This window comes from Bos indicus, chromosome 17 (genome assembly GCF_029378745.1).
Source record: "Bos indicus isolate NIAB-ARS_2022 breed Sahiwal x Tharparkar chromosome 17, NIAB-ARS_B.indTharparkar_mat_pri_1.0, whole genome shotgun sequence".
NCBI classification, from domain to species: Eukaryota; Metazoa; Chordata; class Mammalia; order Artiodactyla; family Bovidae; genus Bos; species Bos indicus.
Window position 1 is genome coordinate 29,753,367 of NC_091776.1, and position 13,902 is coordinate 29,767,268.

At 35.0% G+C, this 13,902-nt stretch overlaps 1 protein-coding gene across 11 annotated transcripts in view; it reads right to left on the reverse strand.

Annotated features, from left to right (window-relative positions):
- Positions 1-13,902, reverse strand: part of LARP1B (La ribonucleoprotein 1B) — a 139,639-nt gene that overhangs the window by 85,150 nt on the left and 40,587 nt on the right. For 6 of the 11 annotated variants that reach the window (XR_011561112.1, XM_070769116.1, XM_070769115.1 and 3 more), the window contains exons 11-12: positions 12,713-13,078; positions 11,655-11,798 (exon numbers count right to left, since the gene is read on the reverse strand). Coding sequence is in view for 9 of the 11 variants with exons in the window: in XM_070769116.1 (XP_070625217.1) it covers positions 11,655-11,798; positions 12,713-13,078 (510 nt within the window). In the remaining 2 variants the exon portion in view is untranslated. Of the gene's footprint in view, positions 1-11,654; positions 12,435-12,712; positions 13,079-13,902 lie in introns of those variants that run through there. The other 5 variants (XR_011561113.1, XM_019977717.2, XM_070769122.1 and 2 more) reach the window with 2 other exon arrangements.

Genomic DNA, 13,902 nt, shown 5'->3' on the forward strand with positions numbered 1-13,902 from the left:
CACTCATTTTTACTACTATATAGTATCACATTGTTTACTGTACCACAACATATCCAGTCAATTGCTGCTGGACATTTTGGTTATTTCCAGTTTGTGAATTTAATGAATAATTTTGCTATACTGTTACATATTGTTCCTGATGAACATTTCTTGGGTTCTGCTAGAGAAGTACTGTTCAATACATACATACCGAAAACCACAATGTAAAGTTTTCTAGTAGCTACATTAAAAAGGTTTTTTAGGGACTTTCCTGGCTGTCCAGTGGTTAAGACTCCATACATCCAATGCAGGGGATACAGGTTCAATCCCTGGTTGGGGAACTAAGATCTAGTGTGCTGCATGCTATAGCTTAAATAAAGTTTTGTTTTTTTTTTTTTATTCTTAAATTTAATAATTTTAAAACATGTGTTCCCCATCCTGAACCCTCCTCCCTCCTCCCTCCCCATACCATCCCTCTGGGTCGTCCCAGTGCACCAGCCCCAAGCATCCAGCATCGTGCATTGAACCTGGACTGGCATCTTGTTTCATACATGACATTTCACATGTTTCAATGCTATAGCTTAAATAAAGTTTTAAAAACAGTTTTTAAAAAGGTTTGTTAAAAGAGCTGTGGTACATGTATACAATGGAGTATTACTCAGCCATTAAAAAGAATACATTTGAATCAGTTCTAATGAGGTGGATGAAACTGGAGCCTATTATACAGAGTGAAGTAAGCCAGAAAGAAAAACACCAATACAGTATACTAACGCATATATATGGAATTTAGAAAGGTGGTAACAATAACCCTGTATACGAGACAGCAAAAGAGACACTGATGTATAGAACAGTCTTTTGGACTCTGTGGGAGAGGGAGAGGGTGGGATGATTTGGGAGAATGGCATTGAAATATGTATAATATCATATATGAAACGAGTCACCAGTCCAGGTTCGATGCACAGTACTGGATGCTTGGGGCTGGTGCACTGGGATGACTCAGAGGGATGGTATGGGGAGGGATGAGGGAGGAGGGTTCAGGATGGGGAACACATGTATACCTGTGGCAGATTCAGTTTGATATATGGCAAAACCAATACAATATTGTAAAGTTAAATAAAATTAAATTTAAAAAAGAAAAAAATAAAAGAGCAAATATTTTACTATTTTACCTAACCAAATGTATTATCATTTCAGTGTGATTATTTAAAAAATTGAGGTTTTTTTACATTCTTTTTTCTTACTAAGACTTTAAACTGTACATTTAAAGCACATCTCATTTTAGACTATCCACATTTTGAGGACTCAATAACCACGTGTGGTTATAACAGCTATGACATTTGAACAATGCAACCGAAGAGCATATTGAGTAGAGATGGTAAGCATAGGGTACAGTTCTATATTTGGCATTACCATAGAGGGATTAATGAAGTTCTCCTTCTAAATACTCCCAAACACTTCTGCCTGATGTTTTAACTTTGCTAATGTGCTTTTTACAATGAAACTTCTTCTTTATTAATAACTTTGAAGACCTTTTCATAATTTCAATCATTGGACTTCCTCTTTTGTGAAACATTTGTTCATGTCTCATAACTAGTTTTTACTGGCTCTTTCAGTGTTTTTTTATTTTTTAACTTCTATATACATTTGTTTTATAGTATCTATCAAATAATGAATGAGAACCATCTCTTCTTCACTTTGTGGACTATGTATGCCCTCTCTTTGATGTTTAATGAAAAACCCTTTTTTTAAATTTACCAATCTTGTCATTTAAGATTGTGATTTTTGTGTCCATTCAAGAAACTTTTCCCTACTCTGAGTGCATTAAGACCTTGTACTGTTATCCATTAATAATGTTTTTGCCCTTCACTGATATGAATGACACTGTAAGCCATTAGTCTGTTATTTCACTTTTTCCCCTTTTCCAGTACTATTTATTAAAAATCAGATCTCTTTGATACATAATCCTGTCATTTGCCAAGTGTGCACAGATGGATCCAATTGTTTCTGTACTTCCTATTTCATTCCTAGTCTATCTCATATCTTTAATTTAATAAATCATACCTTTAATTTAATAAAAACAAGTTGCCTCACTTTTAGGAGTGTGATGAGTTTCCTGTCCGTTACATTTCCATATAAATTTTAGAATCAGTTTATAAAATTCCTTAAAAAAAAAAACAACACTGTTGAAATATTTATTGGAATGTAATTGACCTTTCAATCCATTTGGGGAAAATCACCTTCTTTATCACATTGATTTTTCAAACATGAACTTTGGTATTTCTCTCATTTGTGTCTTCACTAAAAACTTAAAAACTATTATAATGCTGTCCTTAAAAGTGTGATGTATCCTTTTAAAGATCTACCTTATACTAGGCAGAAGGGTCTCTCATAGATGTACAGATCCCAATCTCCACAACATGTAACTACATTGCATACATGACAAAAAGGATTTTGCAGATGTAACTAAGACTTTCTGAGTGATCTTATTATGCAGAAAACTTTCTCCAACTACAGGCAAAAAGAGATGTGGCAAGAAAGATTCAAAGCAGGGTTCCACCGATTGCTGCTGATTTAAAGAGTGACAGTGCAATCTGACCAAGAACACAGGTGTTCTAACGAAGTTGAGAGGCATCAGTCTGCCAAAATGGAAATGACGGACCTCACTCTACATGGAGCCACAAAGAACTGAATTCTGCAAATGATCTGAATGAACTTGGAAGTAATTTCTCACATAAAAGTACAGATAAGAGCCCAAGATTTTTCTTGTAGGCTCAGAGTAGAGAAACTGGCTGAGCTCACTTAGACTTCTGATTTACAAAATTAAATGATAAACTCATGTTGTTTTATAGCTGCCAAATTCATAGTAATGTGTCATGGCTGCCATAGAAAATATATAGATTCTTTTATGGTTGTTTCATATTATCATAAAATAAATCTTACAAGACCATCATTTGTATTTTCATGAATTTCTCATTCATATTCTCTTCAGGTGTTAGTATCAAGGTTATGTTCTTTTCATAAAATGAATCAAATATTTCCTCTTTTCACCTTAGCTACTCAACAAATATTTGAATATTTACTATTAGTCACTGGAAACTGTGCATGGCTGAAATTATTTCAATTTTAGAAGAACTTGCTAATAAACCTAAGTTAAATCAAAGTTTGAAGATTATTTAAAATGGTCTTTAGCAACTTATATTCTTTTCTAGTCAGTTTTGGTAATTTACATATTTTTCTAGAAAATTTCCCTTGTCTGAATTTAAATGTTCAAATTATAGGTCTGAAGTACTTTTAAAAATAAAAATTTCTCCACAATCAGTAAGTACACTCCCACTTTCACTGCAGCTAAAAATGTACATTTTCCTCTATTTTGTCTAAGTGTAATCTTAGTCTTAATCTAAGTGTAATCTTAGTGTAATCTTAGTGTAATCTTAGTGTAATCTAAGTGTAATCTTAGTCTTAATCTAAGTGTAATCTTAATCTCAAATAATTGTATGATTAAAACCTCTTTTAGATCAATTATTTCTTTCCATATACTTTTATGGAAGTTTCACGCTAGTAAAGTAATGCTCAAAATTCTCCAAGCCCAGGCTTCAACAATACGTGAACTTCCAGATGTTCAAGCTGGTTTTAGAAAAGACAGAGGAACCAGAGATCAAATTGCCAACATTCGCTGGATCACTGGAAAAGCAAGAGAGTTCCAGAAAAACATCTATTTCTGCTTTATTGACTATGCCAAAGCCTTTGTGTGGATCACAATAAATTGTGGAACATTCTTAAAGAGATGGGAATACCAGACCACCTGACCTGCCTCTTGAGAAATCTGTATGCAGTCAGGAAGCAAGTTAGAACTGGACATGGAACAACAGACTGGTTCCAAATAGGAAAAGGAGTACGTCAAGGCTGTATATTGTCACCCTGCTTATTTAACTTATATGCAGATTATACCATGAGAAACGCTGGGCTGGAGGAAGCACAAGCTGGAATCAAGATTTCCGGAAGAAATATCAATAACCTCAGATATGCAGATGACAGCACTGTTATGGCAGAGAGTGAAGAAGAACTGAGGGGCCTCTTGTTGAAAGTGAAAGAGGAGAGAGAAAAAGTTGGCTTAAAGCTCAACATTCAGAAAACGAAGATCATGGCATCTGGTTCCATCACTTCATAGGAAATAGATGGGCAAACAGTGGAAACAGTGTCAGACTTTATTTTGGGGGGCTCTAAAATCACTGCTGAGGGTGACTGCAGCCATGAAATTAAAAGATGCTTACTTCTTGGCAGGAAAGTTATGACCAGCCTAGACAGCATATTAAAAAGCAGAGGCATTACTTTGCCAACAAAGGCCTGTCTAGTCAAGGCTATGGTTTTTCCAGTAGTCATGTATGGATGTGAGAGTTGGACTGTGAAGAAAGCTGAGCACAGAAGAATTGATGCTTTTGAACTGTGGTGTTGGAGAAGACTCTCGAGAGTCCCTTGGACTGCAAAAAGATCCAACCAGTCCATTCTAAAGGAGATCAGCCCTGGGTGTTCTTTGGAAGGAATGATGCTAAAGCTGAAACTCCAGTACTTTGGCCACCTCATGCGAAGAGTTGACTCATTGGAAAAGACTCTGATGCTGGGAGGGATTAGGGGCAGGAGGAAAAGGGGACGACAGAGGATGAGATGGCTGGATGGCATCACTGACTCAATGGACGTGAGTTTGAGTGAACTCCGGGAGATGACGATGGACAGGGAGTGTCCATCACGCTGGTGTGCTGCAGTCCATGGGATCACAGAGTTGGACACGACTGAGTGACTGAACTGAACTGAACTTATGGAACTTTATTTTGCTAATTTTTGTAACTTCATGAGAAATTTCTAGCTTTATAAAATCTATAGTAGATTCTATTAATATTATTGTTCACAGCCCGAATTTCCTAAAGGACCATGTAATTGCCTTTCATCTCATTTGAGCATATACAACTCCAGCCCATACACTTAGCCGTGTGATTTGCCTTAGCCAGTGGACTGAGTAAATATACATAAAACCCACAAAAGCAGCAATTCTGAACACAATAGTACACTTTAGCTCATCCTCCTGTTCACCCCATCTGCTATATGAATGAATGAGCAAATGCTGTATAAGGGCTCCTCGTTCAGAATGAATACCAATCAAACAGAACCACACACACACACTTGCAGCAGCCCCTATCAAGCAGTGTGAGAAATTTTTATTTTAAGGCTTTGAGACTTGGGGGAAAATTTTTATACAGAAAAAATAATAACGGTGATTGGTTTATTGATTTCAAGCATTTTACCTAATATTTGCATTTAAGTCTTATCTCTCTAGGTGCACCTTTAAAATTTTGCTAACATGCCACTTAGATTTTCTAATTTTCACTATGATTTCTTCCTTGGTGAGTTATTTATAAAATATAGCTTTGTTCCAAAACAAAAAGGGTTTTATTTCTGTTAATAAACACCAAATTATTTTAATTCTAATGTGTTTTATGCATTATTATGTTTTATGTATTATGCTTAAAAATTTGCTATACTCTGCAGTTGCTAGGTACAGAGTTGTTTATCAAATTATTCTTTTTAAATTACTTGAACATTCCTTATTTACTTAGGAGGTAAATTAAGCCACTATGACTAGATTTGTTCTATTAACTTTTTGCTTCACATATTTGAATATTCTGCATTAAATACATCAAATTTTAAGTTACACTTTTCTGATGAATTTCTTCACTTTTAATCATTATTTAAAAAGACACTCTCTAGCACTAGTAATTCTTTTTGTCTTCAAGTCTAATTTGTAAGCTTATTCTGTCTGATATTAATATATGTACCAAAGTTTTTTTCTTTACTTTTTATTTACTTGATAAGTGGCTGGGTTTCTTTTATAATTTTCACCTTTAATTGGGGTTAAAAAAAAGCAAATAACAAAATTTACCATCTTAACCATCTTAAGTGTATAGTTCTGTAGTGTTACGTATATTCACCATGTTGTGGAACAAATACCAAACTATTTTTATTAAGCAAAATTGAAATTCTATTCCATTTAATAGCTCCCCATTTCCCCTCACCCCATGACCACCACTCTACTCCTGCTTCTATGAACTTCACTACTTTAGTACTTCATATAACTGGAATCATACTGTATGTCTCAGTGACTCATTTCATTTAGCGTATCTTGACTATCGCTGTAGTAGCATGTGACAGATGTCCTTCTTCCTTTTGAAAGTTGAATAATATCCCATTGCACCTATACACCACCATTTTGTTTATCAATTCATCTGATAATGGACATTTTGGGTTGTTTTCACTTTTTAGCTATTGTAAATACTGCTGCTCTTGAGTTTTGTAACTGCCATGCTGTTTCCCATAGGAGCTATACTATTTTATGTTTCCACCACCAATGCAAGGTTTCAATTTCTTCACACCCTCTCCAACAAATTTTCTGTGTTTTGCCTTTTATTTTGAAAGTAGCCATCCTAATTAGTTTGAGGTGCTAACTCATTTGATTTTGATTTGTATTTCCCTTGTTGAGTAATGATGCTGAGCATACTTTCATGTGCTTATTGGCCATCTGAATATTATTTTTGGAAAAACATCCATTTGAGTCCTACGACATTTTCTAAACTGAGTTATTTTGTTGAGTTGTTGGGTTTCTTTCTACATTCAATAGTATTAATATCTTATCAGTTATGATAAGCAAATATTTTGTTGTTTTGCAGACTGTCCTTTCATCCTGTTTTGTGTCTGTTAATACACATAAGTTTTTGATTTTCATGAATTCCAACTTGTCCATTTTTGTTTTTTTCACATGTGCTTTTGGTATTATATACAAAAAATCACTGTCAAATCAAATGTTCCAAGGTTTCACTCCTATGTTTTCTTCTAAAGACTTTGGGTTTTAGGTTTTAGTCTTTAATCTGTTATTAAAATTTTTAGGTATTATGGTGATACAGTAAGGGCCTATCTTCATTCTTTTGCATGTGAATATTCAGTTTCCCCAACACCATTTGTTGAAGAGGTTGTCCTTTCCCCATTCTGTGGTCTTGGCATTCAAGTTCAAAATCATTACACCATAGAGCCAACTCAAGGGTTTGTTTCTGGGCTCTATAATTCCATTTGTCTATGTCTATCTTTATGCCAGTGACACTGTTTTGATTACTGTAGTTTTGAAATGTATTTTGAAATCAACAGCATGAGATTTCCAACTTTATTTCTTCTTTGTAAAGACTGTCTTTGGTTCTTCAGGCTCTCATGAGATTCCATATAAATTTCATTATCTGTTATCCTATTCCTGCAAAAATTGTCATTCAGGGATTGCGCTGAATCTGTAGATCACTTTAGGTAGTACTGTCTTCCAATCGATTGGAGAAGGCAATGGCACCCCACTCCAGTACTCTTGCCTGGAAAATCCCATGGATGGAGGAGCCTGGTAGGCCACAGTTCATGGGGTCGCTAAGAGTTGGACACGACTGAGCGACTTCACTTTCACTTTTCACTTTCATGCATTGGAGAAGGAAATGGCAACCCACTCCAGTGTTCTTGCCTGGAGAATCCCAGGGACGGCGGAGCCTGGTGGGCTGCAGTCTATGGGGTCGCACAGAGTCGGAGATGATTGAAGCGACTTAGCAGCAGCAGCAGCAGTCTTCCAATCCATATACACAGGATGTCTTTCCATTTACTTATTTAAAAATCATTTCATTAAGATAAAATCCAAATATGGTATAATCTATCCCAGTGTATAATTGTTTTTAGTACACAATTTTGCAACCACCATCATAATCAATATTTCAACATTTTTATCACTCCAAAAATAAACCTAGTATCCACTAGCAGTCACTATTTTCTTTATCCACCCCAAAGTCCACCCTAGGCAGCCACCAATTTAATTTCTCTCTGTTTTGGGTTTCAGATGAAGAGAATCATATCATATGTACTACTTTGTTACTTGCTTCTTTTATTTAGCATGATGTTTTCATGTAGCATTATCAGTAAATTCACTTTTTTCTATTGCCAAATAATGTTACATTGTATGGCTATACCACCTTTATTTATCCATTCATCAGAAAAGAATATTTGAGTTCTTTACACGTTCATAATGCTGCAATGAAGATTTGTGTACAAGTTTTTGTGTGGACATATGTTGTCATTTCTCTCATGTATATACCTAGGAATAGAATTCCTGGGTCATATAATAACTCTGTTTAACATTTTGAGAACTGCCAAACTGCTTCGCAAAATAGCTAAACCATATTACATTCTAACCAGTAGCCCATTAAGACATTTATTTTTAAATGGGTATCCTACAAACTGAAAAATAATAACTTTTAAAACTGAAAAATAATCAATTATCTTCTTTTCAGACACAAAAGTATCTTTAAGTACTCTCTCAGTTTGTGTTAATGTTAATCTGTAAGACAGTTATTATCTTATAAAGTTAATATTTATTTAGGTTTTATTTACATATTTATCACTTGCTTTGCTCTATACTCCTTTCTGCACCTCTGGCATCTGGAATCACTTTTATTTCAATTTTTGAAATTCCTTTGATGAGGTTCTGCTGTCTGCAGTTTCTCTTATATTGCACTCTCTTACTTGAAAGATATTTTTGCAAGGCATACAATTATGTGTTGGTAGTTATTTTCCCTTGCTATATGAACATCATCATTCCATGGTCTGTTGCATTCAAATGTTACTGGTGAGAAGTTAGCTGTCAGTTAACTGTCCAGCCACTCTTCTTTAAAGTAACCACTCTTTCCCTGGCTACTCTACTCTGGTACTTCTCTGCAGCTCAGAAAATGTCCTAGGTATTACCTATTAAAACACTGACTCTGTCCCATTTACTCTCTTTTCTTCTGAAACTCTGAATAAATATCTATCCTAGACCATGTTTTTCACTCTATATTCCACTTGCTTTTTACTTTTCTCAAAAATAAAAAGATTTATAATAAAATCCATTAAATGTTAACTTACAGAACTAGATTTGAAATATACCAAATAATAGCAACGACTTTCTAGAATACCATTCTATACCCTCTTTCATATATTTTATCTCTTTGTCTGTTGATTTCTGAATACTTTCTTGTAACCTATCTTCCAGTTCACTGATTCTTTAATTGTATCTAATCTGTTGTTAATCCCTTTAATTAACTGAGTTTTTAATTTTAGCCTTTAACTGTTTTTACTTCCAAAAGTTCTACAAAGGTTATTCTTTAGAATTTCTTTTTCCTTGCAGATATTCTTTAAACATAGTAAGCATAGTTACTCTATACTATGCTTAATAATTCTACTACCTAAATTTTTTCATGGTATGGGCTTATTGTTTGCTAATTCTGTTCATTCTCATATGTGATACCTTGCTCAGCACAACTAAGGAAATATGCTTTGTAGTCCTCTAGAGAAGCAGATCAGAGAAGGCAATGTCACCCCACTCCAGTACTCTTGCCTGGAAAATCCCATGGACGGAGGAGCACAGTAGGCTGCAGTCCATGGGGTCGCTGAGTCAGACGTGACTGAGCGACTTCACTTTCACTTTTCACTTTCATGCAATGGAGAAGGAAATGGCAACACACTCCAGTGTTCTTGCCTGGAGAATCCCAGGGACGGGGGAGCTGGTGGGCTGCTATCTATGGGGTCGCACAGAGTCGGACATGACTGAAGAGACTTAGCAGCAGCAGCAGAGAAGCAGATGAAAAAGCAGTTATGTGCCCTTTCACTAGGGTATAGTTTTTCAAGTACCAATTCAGTAGGGGAAGGGACTCCTATTAGAACTCCTGACTCTGACTAGGCCACAGGTTTGCCTTTTACTCTGTATTTTGGGTGACTTTTGCAAAGCTGAACTTCACAAACTATCCAAATTTCAAAATGCTCTCCCGGGCAAAACTGGTTTTAATCCTCTACTCCTCTTTGGTTTTATTCTGGTAACTTACCTTTCAGATCTGCAAGGATTTTAAGTTCATATTTTCTCATTTATTAGCAGGCCATTTTAACTGTCTTTAAGCAATAAGGACATGTCAGAAACAGAAGGCCTATACCTACTCTTTGGTACATACACTTCAACATAGCTTATGGATTTAGCAAGACTCCCTTCACAAAGTCAGAAATGATCACCAAACAACCCTACCAATTTGGCATTCTTTTCATTCATACCTAAACTCAATCTGTCCAGCTTCCAGTACATCTGATTATTCTCTCCTTATGAAGACAGTGTTCAGCTTCCACAACACCAGTTTCCTATACAACTCCTAAATGGTCCTTCCTTAAGATTCAGACCTGGGTCGTCTAATTTCTACACTTCCTTTGCCACCAATATATCTTAAATTACCAACATACACCTCCTGGACTACTTTAATAGACTCCCAACTGAATTTCATCTGCCACTCTTGTCCCCATCTAATCCATTCTCTGCCATAGTAACCAAAGTGGTATTTCTAAAATAAAAATTAGATCACATGCTGTCACCTGTATAAAATTCTTCAAGGTACTCCATTTGAACTTTAGGTAAATTCCAAATTACTTAACAAGGCCCACATGTTACCTTCTATGATCAGATACATGCCTATATAACTGTTCTCTTGTATAAATACTATAAACACTTTTTTTAATTCCTCAAATATACCAAATTCTTTCCCATCTCATATTCTTGACACTCGTTATTCCCCTTTCCTAGAATATGGTTTATTTATTTGCATGGTTCATTCTTACCTATACTTTCTATCTCACTAAAACTGTGACTTTCTCACAAGCATTCCCTTATAGCCTAATTCAACAGCACCTTAATTTGTGATCAGGTACTTACTGTGGTTTATTTTAATGTCTATTGTCCCAAGTATATGTAAGAATAGGCATGTAGAAATCCTGTTATCTTTCCATTTCATGCCCAGTACCTGATATGGTGTCACATGCACACAGTAGGAATAATAAATAATTAAATAACTGATTTCTCTCCCTCTATACAGAACCACAGAAGAAGTACAATTCTAATGAGAAAGTATATGCTGAGCACAGAATTAGAGAAAAGACGAACAAGTTAAACAATAGGGATTAGGTAAGACATAATTATGAACAGACCCATAATGCTTAAGAACCATATAGCCAAGACTTTTTTCCCTGGACCAATATTCTTTTGGCTAAGGCAACAGATGAGGTAATTGAATTTAATTACTGCTGTCTACACTTTCAAGCAAATAGTCACCTGCCAAGAGCATTTGCTTCAAGGTGACTTGAAATTTCATTATCTGGACCTCTGAAAACATCTTCTCTTAAAACCAACATTATACACAAAGGTTAGGTTCTTCTGGTGAGTTCATAATGTTTAATCTGTAATTCATTATCCATTTTAACAAATATGAATTGAGTACTACTTTGCATCAGAAACTGTAACAACTGTGCTACAACTGGAGATACGGCTATACAAAAAAACAGGACAAAAATCCCTTCCTCACAGATCTGACATTTACATGATCAAAAGTGCAATACACAGAACGGCAGATGGTGAAGAACGATGCAGGATAGAGGAATAGGGAATGGAGGTAGGGCAATCTTAACCTATTGTAAATTTATTTTCTATCTCTTTCTGTTCCCAAAAGGATTTAAGTTAGATGTTATTTAAAGTATCACAAATAATGTAACAATTCTTATAGAAGTTAAGATTTCAACCAAGAAATTTTATAAAAACATACTTCCTTTCCCATAGCAGTAGGACTGTGAGAATTGCTCAGGCTCCAATTTACTGACAAGCTACCATATTCCTGAGGCAGGATCTTCAAAAAGGCAGTGGTGAGACAAGAGGATAAAAGCAGTGATGGAAATTCCGGGAAGAAGAACTGAGAAGGAGAAAGCACACTTCTTGATGATATGAAGCTTCACACACAGCCAGTTCTGTCCAACCATGAGTTGGCTGGCTTTTCTGTCTAAAACTCTATTTCTAAAATCTCTTTCCTATTTGGCATATTATACAACTTTTCCTCATTATTCTAACCTCAAAACAAATATTTAATTTTGGGGAATTTTCTAATCAATTTAATGGCAGAAAAAGATTCTTTTAAATCCCTGTCTATACCACTAAAAGTCATATAAAAGGAATGCAGACAGCCAGTAGACTACTCTAGACTCTCATATTTTATCTTAGTAACCGGTGTAGGTACCAGGAGGTTGGGTGAAATTCAAGATTAAAAACTGGAGCAAACTTTCAAACAGGTCCTGCAACAAAGTAATGATCAACAAGGAAAGATAGTGTAATCTTGTCTACTTGTCAACAACGAGTTCCACTGTCACAGAACATGCACCATGGACTAAGGTGAGAAGCACACAAAGGGCAACGAAAGTAACTACTTTCTGAAGCCCTGCTCACACAGCTGGAATGCTTATAGCCACATATGTAAAGAGCATATAAACTAAGCCAGTTCATAACTTTAGTTTTTATTTCTTCTAATGAGGAAAGGCCTTCTTACTACTTTCACCTGAAAAAAAAGGTAGGATTTTTTTAATCAGGGAGTGCTAATATTTTTTGGTAATGAAAGCACTTATTCACTGTCATTTTTGTTTTTGTTTTTCACTGTCATTTTAATAAAATAACTTTTTCAGGTTGTAAATATATTTCTAGGAATTTTTCAAATTAAATATAATTTATTTATACTCAAAATTTCATAAAATAAGGTCTCAAGTTTAGGAAAACCTAAGCAGCAACATGCAATCAAAACAAAGTATCAATAGAAAGATGTTGAGTATAAACAATTACCTTTATGGCTGTGTGTTTGTTTTCATATTCTTCCATCCACAGATCCTGCTCATAATAATATAAACCATCGTTGATAACTTTAGCAAGTTCAGATGTAATTTTTGCCTGAGACATGTGGTAGCCTGTTCGATCTCCTCCAGGATGTTTTCTCATGTAAGGAGGTGTCTGAGTTACAATCAAAATCTTATTTAAATCTTGATCATCAATTTCATAATCTGAATCATTATCAGACCAATCAGTAAATGTGTTTTTTTGAGCTTCTATTTGTTCCATCTCTTCATCAAAGAAAAAATCAAGTTCTTCTTGTTCTTGTTCATCTGGAAGATATAGTTGATTTGATGCCTCTTCAGGAAGAGATGGTGGTTCCTAGAGGAAGGAATTGGTATTTTATGTAAAAATATTATCACTTTTATAATAAATGTTGTATAACAATGTTAATGTAAGTAATATCAAGACTGTTCAATAACTGGATTAACAGTCAAATTGGTAAAAGAAAATCATGCCAGTATTATTCTGGCCCAATAAATAGTAAGCAATTGCTAAATACTAAGTTCAAGACTAAAAAAACCCACAAAACTGAATAAAAGAAAGATTATACTAAAAACTCCTCTAAAATTAGCATGATCCTTAGCACATTCATTACAGCATACCAACTTATTTTACAGATGAGGGAAGAAAAGGCCTATAAATGTGACATTGTTGCTTCACAAACTCAAAATTAGTCTATGAGTATGAACTAGACAACCAAGGTAGTCTTGTAGCACATCATGTGGGATCCTAGTTGCCAGACTAGGGTTCAAACCCAAGCCCCCAGCAATGAAAGTGCAGAGCCCTAACCACTGGACTTCAGAGCTATTCCCAGAAAAAATAAGGTCTTCGGACTTCCAGATTCAATGATCCTCCCTATTCTCAATCTTTTTACCTCAAAATTTCATGTTAAATTCACTAACACTCGCCGAATTATTGAATTTCCACCCTCATGAAAAATGTAAAATAGCTTACTGTTGGGTGACATATATAAAGTCCAAATTTGTAGATTTTAGATCCTCTAAAATCTAACAATCTAGATTTTCAAACTCTCAACACAAAGAAATAGATTTTTCAATGTTCTCATCTTCTAATGCCATGCTCTGATCAATCCTTATCCTTCAGTAAATGCTAATTCACCTATTCCTAGAATAAGACAATTG